Source organism: Cynara cardunculus (assembly GCF_001531365.2).
Source record: "Cynara cardunculus var. scolymus isolate 2C chromosome LG 10, CcrdV1, whole genome shotgun sequence".
NCBI lineage: Eukaryota > Viridiplantae > Streptophyta > Magnoliopsida > Asterales > Asteraceae > Cynara > Cynara cardunculus.
The window spans coordinates 5,834,924-5,850,753 of NC_037537.1; the positions used below are offsets into that span (position 1 = coordinate 5,834,924).

General features: G+C 35.3%; 1 protein-coding gene across 3 annotated transcripts; it reads right to left on the reverse strand.

Moving 5' to 3' along the window:
• Positions 1 to 1,629: 1,629 nt before the first annotated feature.
• On the reverse strand, positions 1,630 to 15,325 carry LOC112519026 (phospho-N-acetylmuramoyl-pentapeptide-transferase homolog). 3 transcript variants are annotated; one of them, XM_025126930.1, is made up of 9 exons: positions 15,168 to 15,301; positions 15,003 to 15,091; positions 14,831 to 14,905; positions 11,164 to 11,384; positions 8,056 to 8,503; positions 7,896 to 7,960; positions 4,814 to 5,007; positions 2,972 to 3,180; positions 1,632 to 2,439 (listed from the first exon to the last, which is right to left on the reverse strand). In XM_025126930.1, exons 3-9 carry the CDS (start codon positions 14,837 to 14,839, stop codon positions 2,257 to 2,259), a joined length of 1,329 nt encoding a protein of 442 aa, XP_024982698.1. In that variant the 5' UTR covers positions 14,840 to 14,905; positions 15,003 to 15,091; positions 15,168 to 15,301; the 3' UTR covers positions 1,632 to 2,256. The 3 variants fall into 3 exon arrangements, with proteins under 3 accessions (XP_024982699.1, XP_024982698.1, XP_024982697.1); XM_025126929.1 differs by having other exon boundaries at positions 1,634 to 2,439; positions 15,003 to 15,325; XM_025126931.1 differs by lacking the exons at positions 14,831 to 14,905; positions 15,003 to 15,091; positions 15,168 to 15,301 and adding an exon at positions 8,637 to 8,694 and having other exon boundaries at positions 1,630 to 2,439; positions 11,164 to 11,253.
• Positions 15,326 to 15,830: the final 505 nt, after the last annotated feature.

A 15,830-nucleotide genomic window follows, 5' to 3' on the forward strand; every position in this document is an offset into this window, starting at 1 on the left:
CTGAAATATTTTAATACTTATATTCTTTAAAAATTAAGAGTTTCTTAAGAGGGGGAAACCAAAATAATTTATATAAAACACATCATACTCGTCTTCTTTAGGGATGTTTGAATCCTTGAACAATGTTTGGTATGCAGGTTGTATGAGACAAGATAGGACTGTTTATGTTTGGTATCACTAGAACATGACTCAACTAATTGTCTATCTTGTGTTTGATAAGCTGAACAAAACTATTAAAATGACCAGATTGTCTCTAAATGTTGTTTAATGTTTTTTACATCATATACTATTTATAAATGACATAAATCAACTAATTAAGCTGCATTTCGGTTGATCTAACTTGAAGTCCATTGAATCTTCTTTGGTCCATATAACTCGTGGAATCGAAATCTTCACATGAATTTTTCAATCCTAACTTCAAAGCAACATATATAACTTCAAATTTTATCGAAATCGAAATCGAAATTGACATATAACTTGTGGAATCAAATTTTTCACATGAAAGTGTAACCCAACATATAACTAGAAATCGAAATCGAAATAGACATATAACTTGTGGAATCGAAATCTTCATATGAATGTGTAAACCAACATATAACTTCAAATTGAAATCAGAATTTGACATTAACTCCTGAAACTGAAATCTTAACATAAATCTGTAAACCAACATACAACTTTAAATTGAAGTCCAAATCAGAATCTGATATATAACTTCTGGAAACGAAATCTTCACATGAATCTGTAAACCAACATATAACTTCAAATCGACATTCCGAATTGAAATAGAAATGGAAATATGATATATAACTTCTGGAGTAGAAATCTTCACGAGTCTGTAAACCAATTACAACATGTGGAATCAAAATCTTCACATGAATCTGTAAACCAACATATAATTTCAAATTGAAATCGAAATCACAATCGAGACATAACTTGTGGAATCAAAATCTTCATAGGCAACATAATTCAAAGTAAACTCATAGGTGGAATCGTAAACCAACATAAATCGATTTGAACCACCTCTATGAACGAAATCGAAGTCAAAAGAAAATCGATTTGAACTAGGCATGGAAATAAGACACGCCCCACTGGATAGCTCGGTGTACCTACCGCGACGGGGACAAAAATTCCCCGCAAAACTGGGGATCAGGGATGGGGATCCCCAAAAGTGAAAAATCAGGGACGGGACCGTTACCCGTCACCAAATATTAAATATATTATTTATAAAGTATTAGATCTGATATCTTTTAGATTTAGAAATAGTATTTTGACATATACTTTATATACAATTTTTATGAGTTCCTTTTTAGATAAAAAAAACGTTGAAAGTCGAAAGCGTTTGATCAAACAATTATTATGTAACGTGATTTTATTCATATATAAATATTTGATACTTTATAAAAAGCAAATTTTATAAATATGTGAATTTTAAACATGGATCATTATCGGTCGAGTGTGGTATTTAACACATTTGATTTAAAATATATATAATATTAATGAGGAAAAAATCTCCGATTCCCCAATGGGATGGGGATGTGATTAGATTCTCCGGTGGGATGGGGACCCGTCCATCCCCATGCATAATTTGAACCACCTACATGAACGAAATCAAAGAAAGAAATCGATTTCAACCTGAACGAGATGCTAGGGTCGATATTCTGGAACAAGGATGGAGGTGACAATTTAGGTTGGATACGTTTTTGGTTTTTGGTTTAGTCTTCAGATTTTGAAGCAAGGGTAATATTGTAATCTTGTTAAAATTAGTCCCATATTCTTCCACTTTTTTTAATGGAACAAACTTTTTCAAGTTTTCTCTCATGAAAACTCGTTTTTGTGTCCCTTCTATTTTTGTCCCATGACATACCAAACATGAGACTTTTCTTTTGTTCCGTCCTGTCTCACCCGATCTGCTTACCAAACACGCTAAATTTTGCCAGTATTTCAAGTGCTGCTGAGGCAATGACCCACAAATGAAAATGAAAATGAAAATGAAAATGGAAATGGAAATGAGTTCCATCCCTCCACTTTGTTAGAGGAACAATATTGACTTATTCCATTGCATCAAACCAGAGATTGTTAATGATTTCTATTTCCATTCCACCCCTTAAAACTTTACTTAATTGAGGCCCCATCAACCAAGTTACACTACAAATTGGACAAGATACAAGCTACTACTGTGTACATGATAACTATAACTTATGATGGTGTATAAATGTGACAAATAAAGATATAAATGAAGTTACATTAAGCTATTAATTATACTGAAATGAGACCCACGTATGCTGCATATAGCATCAATATAGATGAAACAACATATGCACCTGCAACAATCACAGGTTCCTTCACCCCACATGATTCAAGATGGTAATGCAATGGAACCATCCGGAACAAACGTCGCCCAATTCCGTGCACATGTTTTGTCGTGTTGAAGTACGATACCTACCAAGCAAGACTCAGATTAGAATGCAACAGGCGAAATACGTAATGAGTTTATTTCCTGCTGCACTCAACTTACCATGCTAATCAGGGGAATGTGTATCAAAATGTTTATAAGTTTGTATTGGTCTTAGTTTACAATAACAAACGCTCAATTCTTCCTATTTCACTTATGAACATGTTTTCAGCCTACGTGGCATCAGTAGAAGAATTGAACATTAAGTGAGAAATATATTCATCGTTACACAAAATCTAAACCGGTCAAAATGGGTAACGAAATAGTCGCATACTTTTGGTCGAAAATGAAATGCAACAGAAATGATCAGAATCTAAAACATGCCCATCAACTGCACCAAACCAAACGAGTCCGGTATATCCGACCCGGAAGTGGGGTCTTTGTTTGGGAGGGGGGGGGTTGTAAACGGATCTGTCCTCCACGCTAAAGAGTAGAGCGACTGTTTCCGTAAAGGCCCCTGGTTTATGAAAAATGTGCGATTTAACGGATGTAAGATCATAATTATTTAGCAACTGATACCTGCAATATAACAGATAGGACTTCCAACACAATGACTCCAGATGTTATAAGCAACGGAAAGAACATTCCTGTACAAGCAGCCATTGCAGCCAGGGCTCCACCCAATGCCAAAGTTCCAGTATCACCCATAAACACAGAAGCCTTGTGCCGGTTATGAAAAAGGAAACCAACACAAGCTCCTGCCATTGATGCTCCAAAGACGGAAAGATCTGGTTTAAATAGCAATAGCAACAACTCAACAAAAGCTCAATCCAATGTTCCAAGTCTATTTTAACTTTTAACAAAAGCTCGATCCCAAGTTAATTCTTTTTCATAACAGTTGGCGGTTAGACACCAGATAACAAGCCTCTACCTCATACTCCCACCTTTGTTGAGTGTATGTGTATAGATACAACCGGTATTCCATTGTTCCTCCCTCTCAATATATGTATGTATGTATGTATCTATTTATAAGCAAAAGCGTCCCCATTAGTGTTTGGTAGGAATGTACAAGTAGCTAATGCCTAAATGGTACAAGTAGGTAATGCTTGAGGTTGGGTATTATTATACCCCGGGGAGTGAGGTCTGATAAGTCAAATAAAAGTGGGCTGGGCTAGGAAGTCAAATATAATAGTCTTTGGTAGGAATGTACAAGTAGCTAATGCCTAAATGGTACAAGTAGGTAATGCTTGGGGTTAGGTATAAATAGGAGAGGTGAGGAGCGGGGAGGGCATTCTGTTTGATAAGACACTTTTTCGTCGTGAGTCCTTGGGAGAGAATCTGGCCTCTCGAAAGCCAGAACCCTTTTGTACGCATTCCATTGTCAATAAGACAACCAGAAATTAGCATTGATTTTACTGTTTTGATTCGGTTTACAACAAGTCAACACTCATCTCCAACTTTACTTACTGCATCCAAAAGTTTGGATGTTGTGTTCTCATACTACATAAAAATTAGATTATTCTGATAGTCATACATCATACTTGTTCTGTATTAATTTCCACTAGCATTACAATGAAGTATTTTCTATATTAATTCAATGAATATGATACATAAATTAGCAAGATACGATAACTTTTGATGCAACCAAAATTCAACTTCAATGAATCGTGAAATCACTCTAAATATATTAATTTAACGGTTAACAAATATCAGTATAATATAATAAAACCTCATGGTCCTAATAGTATTAATTAAAGAGGTTAACATGGTACCGAATGTTTAGTTCTAATATCATTATATGATCTAGAGATAATTACATTTTTATATTTTTAAGTGAACCATTAATGATACCTTGTGTGCGCCCAATCAACTTCATAGGTACCATAACTAGGTTACATCTACCTAAGTCCACCACTACAATCAAGTTCTATTAGGATTTAGGATGGAACGACTTATGGGCAGACAAGAATGATCTGATATCTACTGTTAAAATGGTATCAACGTCCAACTGTCACATCAATAGTCAAGTGAGTTCTGCTGTTACCACCCCCGCCCAAACCCGGTAAAATAATAATAATAACAATGAAATTTTAAGAAGAAATTGCATAAATAAATAACTTCTTCTCATTTCCCAATTTGGGCAATTTACTTCCTTACAAACAGGAAATAGCAACCTCCTCCTGTTTTCTTCTAGTTTAGGCAATATATTACCAAAATAACAACCTACTTCCATCAAAATTCCTGATATAAAAAAAACTAGAAGTAATTGCTACTTATCTTTTAAAAAATGTAAATTGCCTAAAGTGACAATTGAGGAAAAGTGAGTTGCTATATGCCCTTTAAAGAATAATAATTGTTTGTGAAAAAGAGGGATAGAACTGTTATGGTTTTAGCTAGTTTGCAAGCACAAAGCATACTAACCTGAACATATTGGAAGAACTGCAATGGACATTCCTATAAATGAAAGGGCAGCAGTTCCTCCAGCTAATCCATCAAGACCATCAGTCAACTCCACCCCATTTGCCATCGACACGAAACAGAATGAAGTTAATAATAAATAAGAACCACCCATGCAGACGAGGCCCAGCGGTAGAGGTAGAGGCACCACCATTTTGCTGCACAAAAGAGAACAAGCAGATATGAGATTAACTTGCATGAAGACACAGTTGTCCACAAATGGTTATAGCATTACTGTCATCTATACATATAGAAGTTAAGAGAGAAAAAATATGGCACAAGATTTGGCATCTAATTCACAAGACATTATATTTATTTATGATGTTTGTGTTTCTTAAATACCAATATGACTACATGAGAAAAAGTAACTTCATTTGCTACTTTACTGAAGCTATATAACGTTTTCCTCGGAACCAAAAAAAATTAGCTACTTTAGACTTCTCTTTAGAACCTGACAGTACCTGCAGCTTATGAAATATTAATATCATATAAAAATGTAACTTAGGTTGAATGGCCTACATATTGGAGCACCCTCGCATGCATCTTCAATTATCCTAACATTTTCCTTGACCATAGATTTACATCACATCACAATTCTACTATTACTGAAACATGCATGACAAAACAACTTCTTAAAAGTTTCAAACAGATAATTGCATTTAACTTACAACCTTAGAAAGATATTTGGAATTCAGATAGGAAACCTACAGCAATGCAGGCCATCTCTCCAAGTTTCTCATCACGTGGATATGTGGAACATTTAATTTCCAGTTAGTTGTTTATGACTTCTCTCCTTAAAACCTAAAGACAAATATGAAATGTACTCATATTTTTGTTTAAAAACATTTTTATGCTGCAAAGTCTGCATCTTGGAATGCCCCATGGCATCTTTCAGCTTTACAAGATTTTCCTTCTAGAATTGGACAATGTATAGCGCATGCCAAAGAGATGCTTGTCCAATACCAAGACTTGAGATTTCAGACTGTCCATCTTTCCTGACATTTAACCACATCATTCCCATGCATTGTTTTGTTCTCTTTGCGAAATATAGAAACAAAAAGTTGTGTTGTTCTTGCCAGGATTCATGGGTGAAACGGGAACTTCTTATAAATTTCCTTCATTGAATAATTTACACCCTTACACCTAAAAATTGCAACGGAATCATCACTGTCTTACGGGCCCATATGAAAGCTACTCTCTTTCCAACCTATAGAATGTATTAATGATACTTGTGTCCTCAATTGTCCTCTTTCCATCCCAATCATCCTCTCATAGGCCATCCCTCACTAAATGTCCTCTTTCCATGATGGGAACAAGAATACTAGATGTCATAATGGAAGCTACCTGTTTGAAAAAATGGGATACCTATTATGATATGGTCTAGAACAAAAAGAAAGATACGTAAACAGGCATGGACTGAGAAACTATTAAATGGTCCATGGATCTGAAAATACTCGAGATTGCTAAGCCTACCACAATTCAAATAGCATACTAGAGGATATCCTAAAAGACAACTAATTAATATAATAATAAAAGATAACTAATAAACTACTGAAACATCCTGTTCCGGGGGGTATCGTCCTTTGCCCTTAGTACAAGTGAATGAAAGAAACTTCATATCTTAAACATTTATTTCATTATAATAGAGTTATTACAGCAGCAGAAATGCATAAATTTACAACTTATAATATTCTAACATCTTAGAATAGCAACACTTCAGCTTGTTCCTACTCCTTGATTCCTGAGATACATACATGAATACATAAGCTTTAAGCTTAGTGAGTAGTCATGGTTTCATGATAAAACATTCTTTCCAAATAGTTAACATAATTCTTAGAAACTTTCATGCATAAAATCATTTCTTTGAGATCTAATGGTTTAAGTAAACCAACTTCTCACAGGTTCTTTAACCTCGGGTCCACATAAGGGCTGCCCAATAAGATCCGTTTGCAAGACGTACCTTCTTTCTATATCCCATACGTTGGATATTTAAATGGTTATACTTAACATGTATAAAAACTTTCATATACCACATGTGCATCATGACATAAGAGGTGTACTTTGCCATATAACCATAACATAACTTTTACAAGAAGATATTTCATGCATAAAACATTTATATATATAGCATGTATGTATCCCAGTGAATCTCAAAGCGTACTCACCTTGATTATGCCTAGCTTTTCCCTTAATTCCTATCTTCAAGCTTGATAAGGTATAAAAAGAGAGATTTCTTATTTTTGGTATAAAACGAATGGTAACACTTCAACCACTATTTATAGGTAAATTCATTGCATTAGCTACTTGTTCTTCTTGCTCCCAAAATTGTACTCTTATGATAGTTTAATCCCTCATTTTTGAGGATAAGAGAATCTTGACACCTCATGCTTAATATAAAAGAATCTTGACACCTCATGCTTCTAGCTCTTATTTGTCATGCTTCTAGCTCTTGCTTATCCTCATGATTTTTGCCAATACATGCTTCTAGCCTTGACAACTCATAACTAGCTTGCTTTGTCATAAAGAGTAGGCTTGCTTTGTCATAAGATTTTTGTGCCTCGTGTCTTTGTTTATAAGTAGCTTTGTAAGCTACTTGCCTTATAAATATGATAGTTGATAAATGCTACAGCTGTTGAACTCTTTTAAGAGTACTTAATTTACTTACAAAATCTTGTATTTAAGGCTTAAACAATGAGATTTAGTAAATAAAGAAACTAGGGTGTTACACTACTAAGCCTTCAAAGTTCCACAAATCACCCCACACCCCCTTGAGATCTGAGCTTGTACATTCTATCAGAACGCTCAGGCATATCAGAATGTTTCAGGGTAAACATTCTGTGCATCTACTAATGATTTTAAGCATTAACATACTTATCAGGGGAGATGTTGGCAAAGACAAGAACATAAATTTTTTATAGCGTATTCAAGTTCCAGAATGACAGCAAAATTAGAACATACGATTTTTCACTGCAAGATTTGCATCTTAAAGAAAGATGCGTGAGTTACCATCAAAAGTGTTGATCAAAATAGATACAAGAAAGTATACATGCTGTACGGTGATGATATATTCCTGGTACATAACCAAAAATAGAACCATGTTCCAACAGCTACCTGTGCAACAAGGATCAAGTAAGAGCTCATTCATAGATTTCCATTGTGGGGAGAAGATAAATCATCTAATGATTAGCATTAATAAAAGCTTTTACCTCCAACAGAATTCTTATCCACGGATATAAGCCATTCTTCCTCCTTTTCACCAGTCTTAAAAAGTCATCCATTAGTCCAATTGTGGCAAATGCTATAGTTGCTGCACAGGCTCCTGAAACTTCTATAGAAGAAAAACCAACTAATACTTCAGCAACAACTACACCAATAGGTATAAGAAACAATCCACCCATTGTGGCTGTTCCCTTCTTGGAGGAGTGCCTAGCAGGCCATTTGCTGATAATCTGTTGCATCCTTGAAATACGAAATAAAGGAACACAAATATAGCCGGCACAAGACACCAAAACTGCGGAGGCTGTAAAAGGGCATATCAAGTGAAATGGTGGTAAAGGAAGTCTCACTATGCGCCATGCATGCGAATCCAAAAGTAGTAGAAGTACTGTCAAAAAAGTAACAAGGCCTATGTTGATGAAAATTCCATATTTAATCCTGCAATGCAAATTTAAGTCAAGTTACAAGCTGAGAGGCTTGTTGACCTATCAAAATAATTCTAAACTAAGAACATTAATTATAGACCTTGTCGCACAAATTCAATCTCGGAACATTCACAATAATGACTTACTTTACATTTTGGTCACTTGCAATCCAGATTTCAGGTGTCACCATTAACTTCTGTACATCTATGGAATATTGGTGAGTTAAAACTCTTTTCAAACTAATTTTAAACAAAACCATGTATTCAAAATTAAAATAGAAGAGAATACTAAGTTTGTCATGTATCCACAAAGTGCTCTAGAACTTATACTGGTTAGGAAGCAACTTGCCCTCAACAGTAGTAGAGTTCATCCCTCTGAAACATTGTGAAAGATAATGGTACATTTCTTCAAAATAGATTTTAGAAGGCAGTTAAAACCTACTGCTAAAATGGCACTTCATAACATAAGTGTCAAAAGGAAAATGTCATATCTTATTTGGGAAACTAGTCAATTAGAGGTCGAACAGTTGAAAATTAAAAAACAATTATTCATCTACAGGGGTTGATATGAAAAAAAAAATTGGGTTTATAAGATACTGAGAAAAAAAAAATCATAAACTAAAAAGAAAACGGGAAATTCACAACCTAACACTCCTAATCATACTATCAACGACAGCACCAATCGTGAGGAATGATTTTTGTCCAAAATAACCTCATATAGTTTCACACCCTATGTTTCCTATATTTCATTCTAGCATTACCTAACCTGCATTGTCAAGAACCACTTTATCGACGATACGGATCGTTCAATCTCTTAGGGGCTGTTTAGTTAGAGGTATTAAGCAGCAATTAATGGGATTGAAAATAAAGAAACTGTTTGGTTTTATATTATATAATGGGTCCATTCCCCCATAAGCCCAAATTTTCATTCCAGGCTAAGCTGGGGGAATGAAAATTCGTTCCCATTTTCAATCCCTGTCATTTTCATTCGCCTGCCTGAGCCAAACAGCCCCTTGCCCCTTAGACTTCATCCACTCTCTGATAGCAGCTAAAGGGACAGATATAAATCAAAAGATCTTTCTCTGTTTACACATCCCAACTTCAGATACAAGCATTCCCAAACAAAAGATCTTTCATCAAATGTGATGGTTTTGTTTCTATAATGAAAAGATAACCTGTAACTACATCTTAAGATGTGGAATAATATGAGCCACAAATACTTTTTGCTTCCAAAAGCCGCCAATACTGGGTTAGAAAATAATCTATTTGTTCTTGCCAATGTACAGTGTTATGAAGGTATAAAGATTCATTGAGATTAAAGTAATCCAGGTCATAAGTTCCAGCTTCTATCTTTTAATGTGAGCAAAAGATAGTAAATGCCTTCAGAAATAGTTGTTTACATCAATCAGCCAACAGCAAAAAGTCATTTGGATGGGAAAAGGAACATAATGGACACTTTAAGAGCTACAAACATTCTATCAAGGTAAAAAGGGAAAGAGTGGACCATCTCCTAAAAATTAGCAGCAACACTATATGCATGGGCCATGGTGTATTTGTAACCAAATGTTGAATCTTAAAAGATGTAAGCATGAAAGGATATCCTTACAGGCTACAGCATAGCTACTTATTACAAAATGAGAATATTTTTATTCTTAGAAACCCTTATATTTATAAAGCAACAACAAAAATGTGGAAAGGTGCTTTTGCTAGAATATATATATATATATATATATATATACTAAAATGGATGCCTGTCATAAGAACAAAAGGGCCAAAACATATTCTTTAGGCATTTTAAAAAAAACATTTACCATTAAATTTCCCACTGGTGCATATTACCTGCCGTGGGAGGGCAAAGGAAAGGGCCAAAGAGAATAAAGAATGAAATTCTTAAATTTATACTCCTACAACTACAGGCACTAATTTAGATAATTCACTGGAAAAATAATTGGATAGTTCTACTCAAATGGTTCTCCTTAACCCGAACAAGTGACTGAAGAGTGAAACAACAGCTAAAGTAAAACAACCTACAAAAACAATTGATCATTTTCTCCAACCACATGGTAATTCTTTCCATAGTCTTTGTTCAAATCAGAACTCAAGATGAGTCACAAAGAGAGTACATTTCACATTAAATGAATCTTATTTATTTTTGGTATCTTCCTTACTTAAAGTAACTGATATTGCTAGTATTTACTATTTAGTCCCTGCTGATCTGTCCCACCGGTAGAGGTGTGGGTGTAATCCATATGAATGAAGTCCTGGGTTCGATCCTGGGCACTGCTCCTTTATCAATGGGATGCATACGCTGATTTTACCTCCCCCATAATGACCGTGGGACCAGTACAGTGGGGGCAAAAGCATCTTAACCATTTATAGTACTCCTTGCACACTCAGTGATCTACATTTATGTGAACAGAGTGCAAAAGCATCTTAACCATTCTTTTATTAAGCTCATTCCACCCTCCTTTCAAGATACGCCCACGTGATGGCTTCCATCTTTTGAACTTCAAAATTTGTTTATATGGACAACACATCACCCTGAAGATCCAGTGGACTGAGAATCCAAACTGAGCCAGCATGTTGGCTAAATATTTTTTATGGCTCAAAGGATACATAGCACATCATCAAGGATACAACCATTTGGTAGCAAAACCACTATTAAGTATCTTACCTGCTTCTCCTTTGAGATCTACCCATCATTGTCAGCTTCTGAGCAGTTACTGTTAAAGCATCATCAGATTGATGAAACTGATCCCTTGATGTTGGAATATCAACATCAGTGATTGGATTCAATATGATATCTCCATCACTTTCTTCACCTTCACTTGATGAAAAGCTGTACCCGACAGACCCATCACTGTCAACTCTATCATCTAGTGAAAAACTAGAATCCTACAAAAACAGAGACAATTGGATAAATTAATTCAATTTGATATGCATTTGCATAGATGAATTATATATATCATGACTATTTCCAAGCAAGATGAGTATAATTGTACTTCAACCATAAACGTGTTCCCTACAGATATATTCACCATCGAAGAGCAAGAGTAAGCGACAGAGAAAAAAAGAGGCAAGGATTGCATTTTAATTTGTGACCCTCTTCAGAACTTCAGACCCCCAGTATATGCAAATTGTACATTCTTCTAAAGTAGTAGTTTTGGTCCCATCTAGTTCCAAGACTATGCTTTAGTCTATAGGCATTTGTATATTCATGTTGGCCTTACTACAGAGACTAGAACAACCACATGTTAGAAATTTTCATTTCCACATTATAAAGTGATGGAAGAATGGAATATGATGTCAGGTCCACTGGTATTTACAAAAAATAGAACCCTGGAAGGTTGACTTGAATGCACTATGACCCTCTTTGAATTGTTCATTCGCATGAATTCTGAGATCCTCGAAATTTTGAGGATGCTTTTATTGCGTTTGGAATTCTTGACCTCCATATCAGGACCATGAGCACCTTGGTTGTTTGTCCAACATAGCAGTACTTAGTTGCATACCATGTTATATGAGTTGTAACTTTTGCCTACCTATTTGCATGCACATTGTCATGGATTATCAACTCTGGCGCACCCGATTATATGACTAGGAATAGATCAATGTATCAACAATTAGTCTCTCTTCATTCACCAATTGATGAGCCAAAGGTTCTCATGCCCTATTGATGGCACATTATATTATCATTTGTTTCTATACATCCACACCTTTCTTAAAAGTTTTATGTCTTTAACCAAAATACAAAAGTTTCTGATTGCTTTCTACTGCTATTCCCCTTTACAAATTTAAGGAGTTCATTAATCTTAATGACTTTACAAAATAAGAGGTATATATTAGGGGTGTTTGCGGTCCGGTTTGGCCGGTTTAACCTCTCAGACCACAAACCAAACCGTAATGGCAGTTTATAAAATTTTCAAACCGAGCGGTTTGACATCAAGTGTCCAGACCAGTCAAACCAGACCACGAAAAGGCGGTCTGGTCTGACCGGTTTAGGCGGTTTGGGCCTTTGATGGACTTTAAATGTTAAACTTAAAAACATATATAATTTAGAATTTTAAATTAAATATCCATTTTGATTATGTTAGATGTTAGACTTTATGTTGGGCTTAGGGATATATTTGAACTATAGTCCATAAATTAAAAAAGTTGGATTTGATAATATTAAAATAAATAATTATATATATATATATATATATATATATATATGGCGGTCGGTTTGGTCCAAACCGCGCAAAAAATGTTCCAAACCGCAGACCGGACTGAACCGCCCGATTTTACTATTTTTCAAAGCAAACCAAACCGCCAGACCGCTCAAACCGCCAAAAACGGTCCGGTTTGACTTGGTTCGGCCGGTTTGAGCGGTCCAATGATTTTTTTGAACACCCCTAGTATATATCATAGACACAAGTATCATGGCTTCTCATTGCAATTAAGACATCCCTCTCTTGTTGATATGAAGAAACTGAAACCCGAGTTTTCCCCTTTAATCTACATCTCAGCCAAGAGAGCATGCCTGTATTTCCTAACCCACTAGGTCTATTCGCTGTACATGCTGGTACTCTTTTCAGTTCATTCACTCGTATAGTCATATGCTTAGGGGAAAAAAGTTTCCTCCGTGAGCCAATCTTCTTTTATGTATTTCATCATATTTGTTGATGACCATTCTCATGCCACATGGGGTTTTATATATTAGAACAGAAGTAAACTCCTTTCTTTGTACTATATATATTGAGGTTTCCTTCACGTAATACAATAAATGATTACAACTCTAATTGTTTCAAAAAGAGAGGTCAATGCATCCTTCATCGACAGCCTCCCTCCTATCCATTATTCACATATATTCTGCGCATCATCAGCTTCCGACTGCTAAGTGCAGTTTCTTCTTGTCACTGACCCTCGTGTTTTGCGTACTGGCCAACAACTCAACACACCAACATCTCTTGATCTCAACCAATCAGCAAGATGTATCTCAACCTCAAACTCCTTGTGCACCATTCATTGCAGGTTCAATAGCTATGCAAAAAAGAGAAACATGCTTGCACCTCAGCTCATGTTGATACAAATTTACCAAGCCCATATTGCTAAGCATTAATCCTTGTACACCACTTCTGCATATCACCTTTTAATCCCAAGAATGTCATGGCTCTCCATCATCATGGTATAGTGCAATGGTACATTAAAGACGATGGTACTTGGGTTTTGAGACTTCTTCCCCACTAGGAAGTTATTTGTTGATTGATTTTAATTGTTCTGATGGTATGTTGGATGAGATGGTACTTGCTTTTTGGACCTCTTCCCTACTAGGAAGTTCTTTGTTGATTGATTTTGATCATTACAAACTTACAAATGCATTTCCCATTGATGTCTTTCTTCATGCCTGAAAGATTATCAGGTGGTAAAGGGTTACTCTGATGAGTGATGACTATGGTAATGATCATGAGACATTTCCCCTATGCCTACCTCAGTCCATACTTGTTTATCTCATGTGTATGGTCTACTAGGGTTTATGGTTTAAGGTCTTGAAATGGGTATTAATTGATCAGCTACTAGATTTCTTAGTTTAAGAGCTGGAGTCCATTTGTATAACCTATATAGTCCCCTCAAGCCTTGTTCAAGATTTTTTCTTTTTGAGGTGTGAGTACAAATAGAAATCCTCTAAACAAACATGGAAAAACATTCATTCTATTCATATATGTACATGACACTGGTTTTGCTACATGATGAGTCTTAGGGTATTGCTAATCCTAAGAGCTTCATTTGGAAACTTAGGGCGCTAACCTAGGAATACTCTATTGAGACAAAGGTACTACAAACAACAACGTTAAGGGATCTTGCTTTAATAGATGAAGTATTCCTACAATTTGCATCTGTGTAGCCTACTTAGGTGCAAACCAGAAACTCGGTCTCAAACTTTTTGAGCCAGGATAGGATGCTTGTTAAGGATCTCAACAGCTACACTAGACTACTAACAAGATCTCAACCATATAAATGTCACAAAGCATGATTTCGCCTGCTCAACAAGCACTTTCAGGTAGTTTACTTCTGATCTCTATGATAGCCAAGCGATGTTCTAGGTATCTCAATTTGGCACATCAACAAAACAAAATTTGAAGAAATAAATCGACTAAATTAGTGTCTTCATCATAAAAAAAGTTTATTCGTCAAAGGCTTTTGGATGAATTCTCTTAAAGTCCAAGGAGGTGATACTTGGGTATGTGGTGTAGCTACAAAACCCATCATATAATGGCTTAGAAGTGGGTATTATATGTACAAATAATCAGTCAACGTATAATTTTGGATTTATGGTTAAACTAGAAACAAGGAGAAGATACCCAATCCATGACTGCAACTACAAGTCTGTGCCTTGTAGAAGAATGCCCATATTTCTGGATTCTCGATCCCGATAGCTGTAGAAAATCAACAGAAAATATCAAAAGTTAGATATATAAACATATTTAAGTAAGAGAAGTTCTGATTGCAGTAAACAAGAGTGTGATACTTTACCTTGAAGTACAAACGGTAAGGAAAATGAGAATTAAATGGAACGCAGTGAATGCCTGGTTGTGGAGATCGAATTAGGGGGTTTAGAAGCCCTGATCGCGGGAAATTAATGGATGAACAACAAGAATAAGATCGCATGATTAGAGAAGATATTAGTCAGTTGGATACATGGAGAGAAAGCATATTCTCTGTTCTTAGTTATTGTACATCCATGGCCATACGCAGACAATGGGGGAAAGGGAACGATCCGAAAGGGACACAGAGCCTGCTTTGGTGTTAACGATGGCGCCTCTGTTAGTTTGCAAGGGTGCACCATCAAATGAAGGCATATTCTTTATTCTCTTGTATGATATGTAATTTAGGGGTGGTTGATCTTTATGGATACAGGGGGTGTTAACAAGTTATTACTTATAATAAACATTTTTTTAGTGTTTGGATAAACAATTTATATTAGTGTTAAACTGGTAATAAAAAGTTTTTAAAGAAGTTAAATCCTTTCGATTTGTAATAAGTTGATAAGTACTTTTATAGAAAAGTATAAGTTGTTTCAAATAAGCAAATCCCAAACACCCCATAATTGTTTGTATATTAACGAATAAGTTGTTGTTCGCTGGTTGTGCTGAATAAACAGTCTGAATATCAGAAATGACCATTTTACCCTTAATCTTTATTTTTGTATGAATAAAACAACAGTTTGATAAAAATGTTGAACAAATGACTTTTTAATTGTAAGCTTTTGTGGATCAATTATTACATTAAGTACCCATAACAAAAACAACACAGATCAAATGAAACCAAAATGTTGAATCAAATGAAACCTCAATTCAAAAG

What these genes read in the sequence shown, in the direction of transcription:
- LOC112519026 (XM_025126929.1), bottom strand. Translation starts at nt 15,137, where the DNA reads ATGCGATCTTATTCTTGTTGTTCATCCATTAATTTCCCGCGATCAGGG. An exon ending in TAGTTGCAGTCATGGATTGG is followed by an intron (nt 11,385 to 14,830) that starts GTATCTTCTCCT and finishes CTGTTTTTGTAG; the next exon opens with GATTCTAGTTTTTCACTAGA. An exon ending in ATATCATCACCGTACAGCAT is followed by an intron (nt 5,008 to 7,895) that starts GTATACTTTCTT and finishes TCTTTTGTGCAG; the next exon opens with CAAAATGGTGGTGCCTCTAC.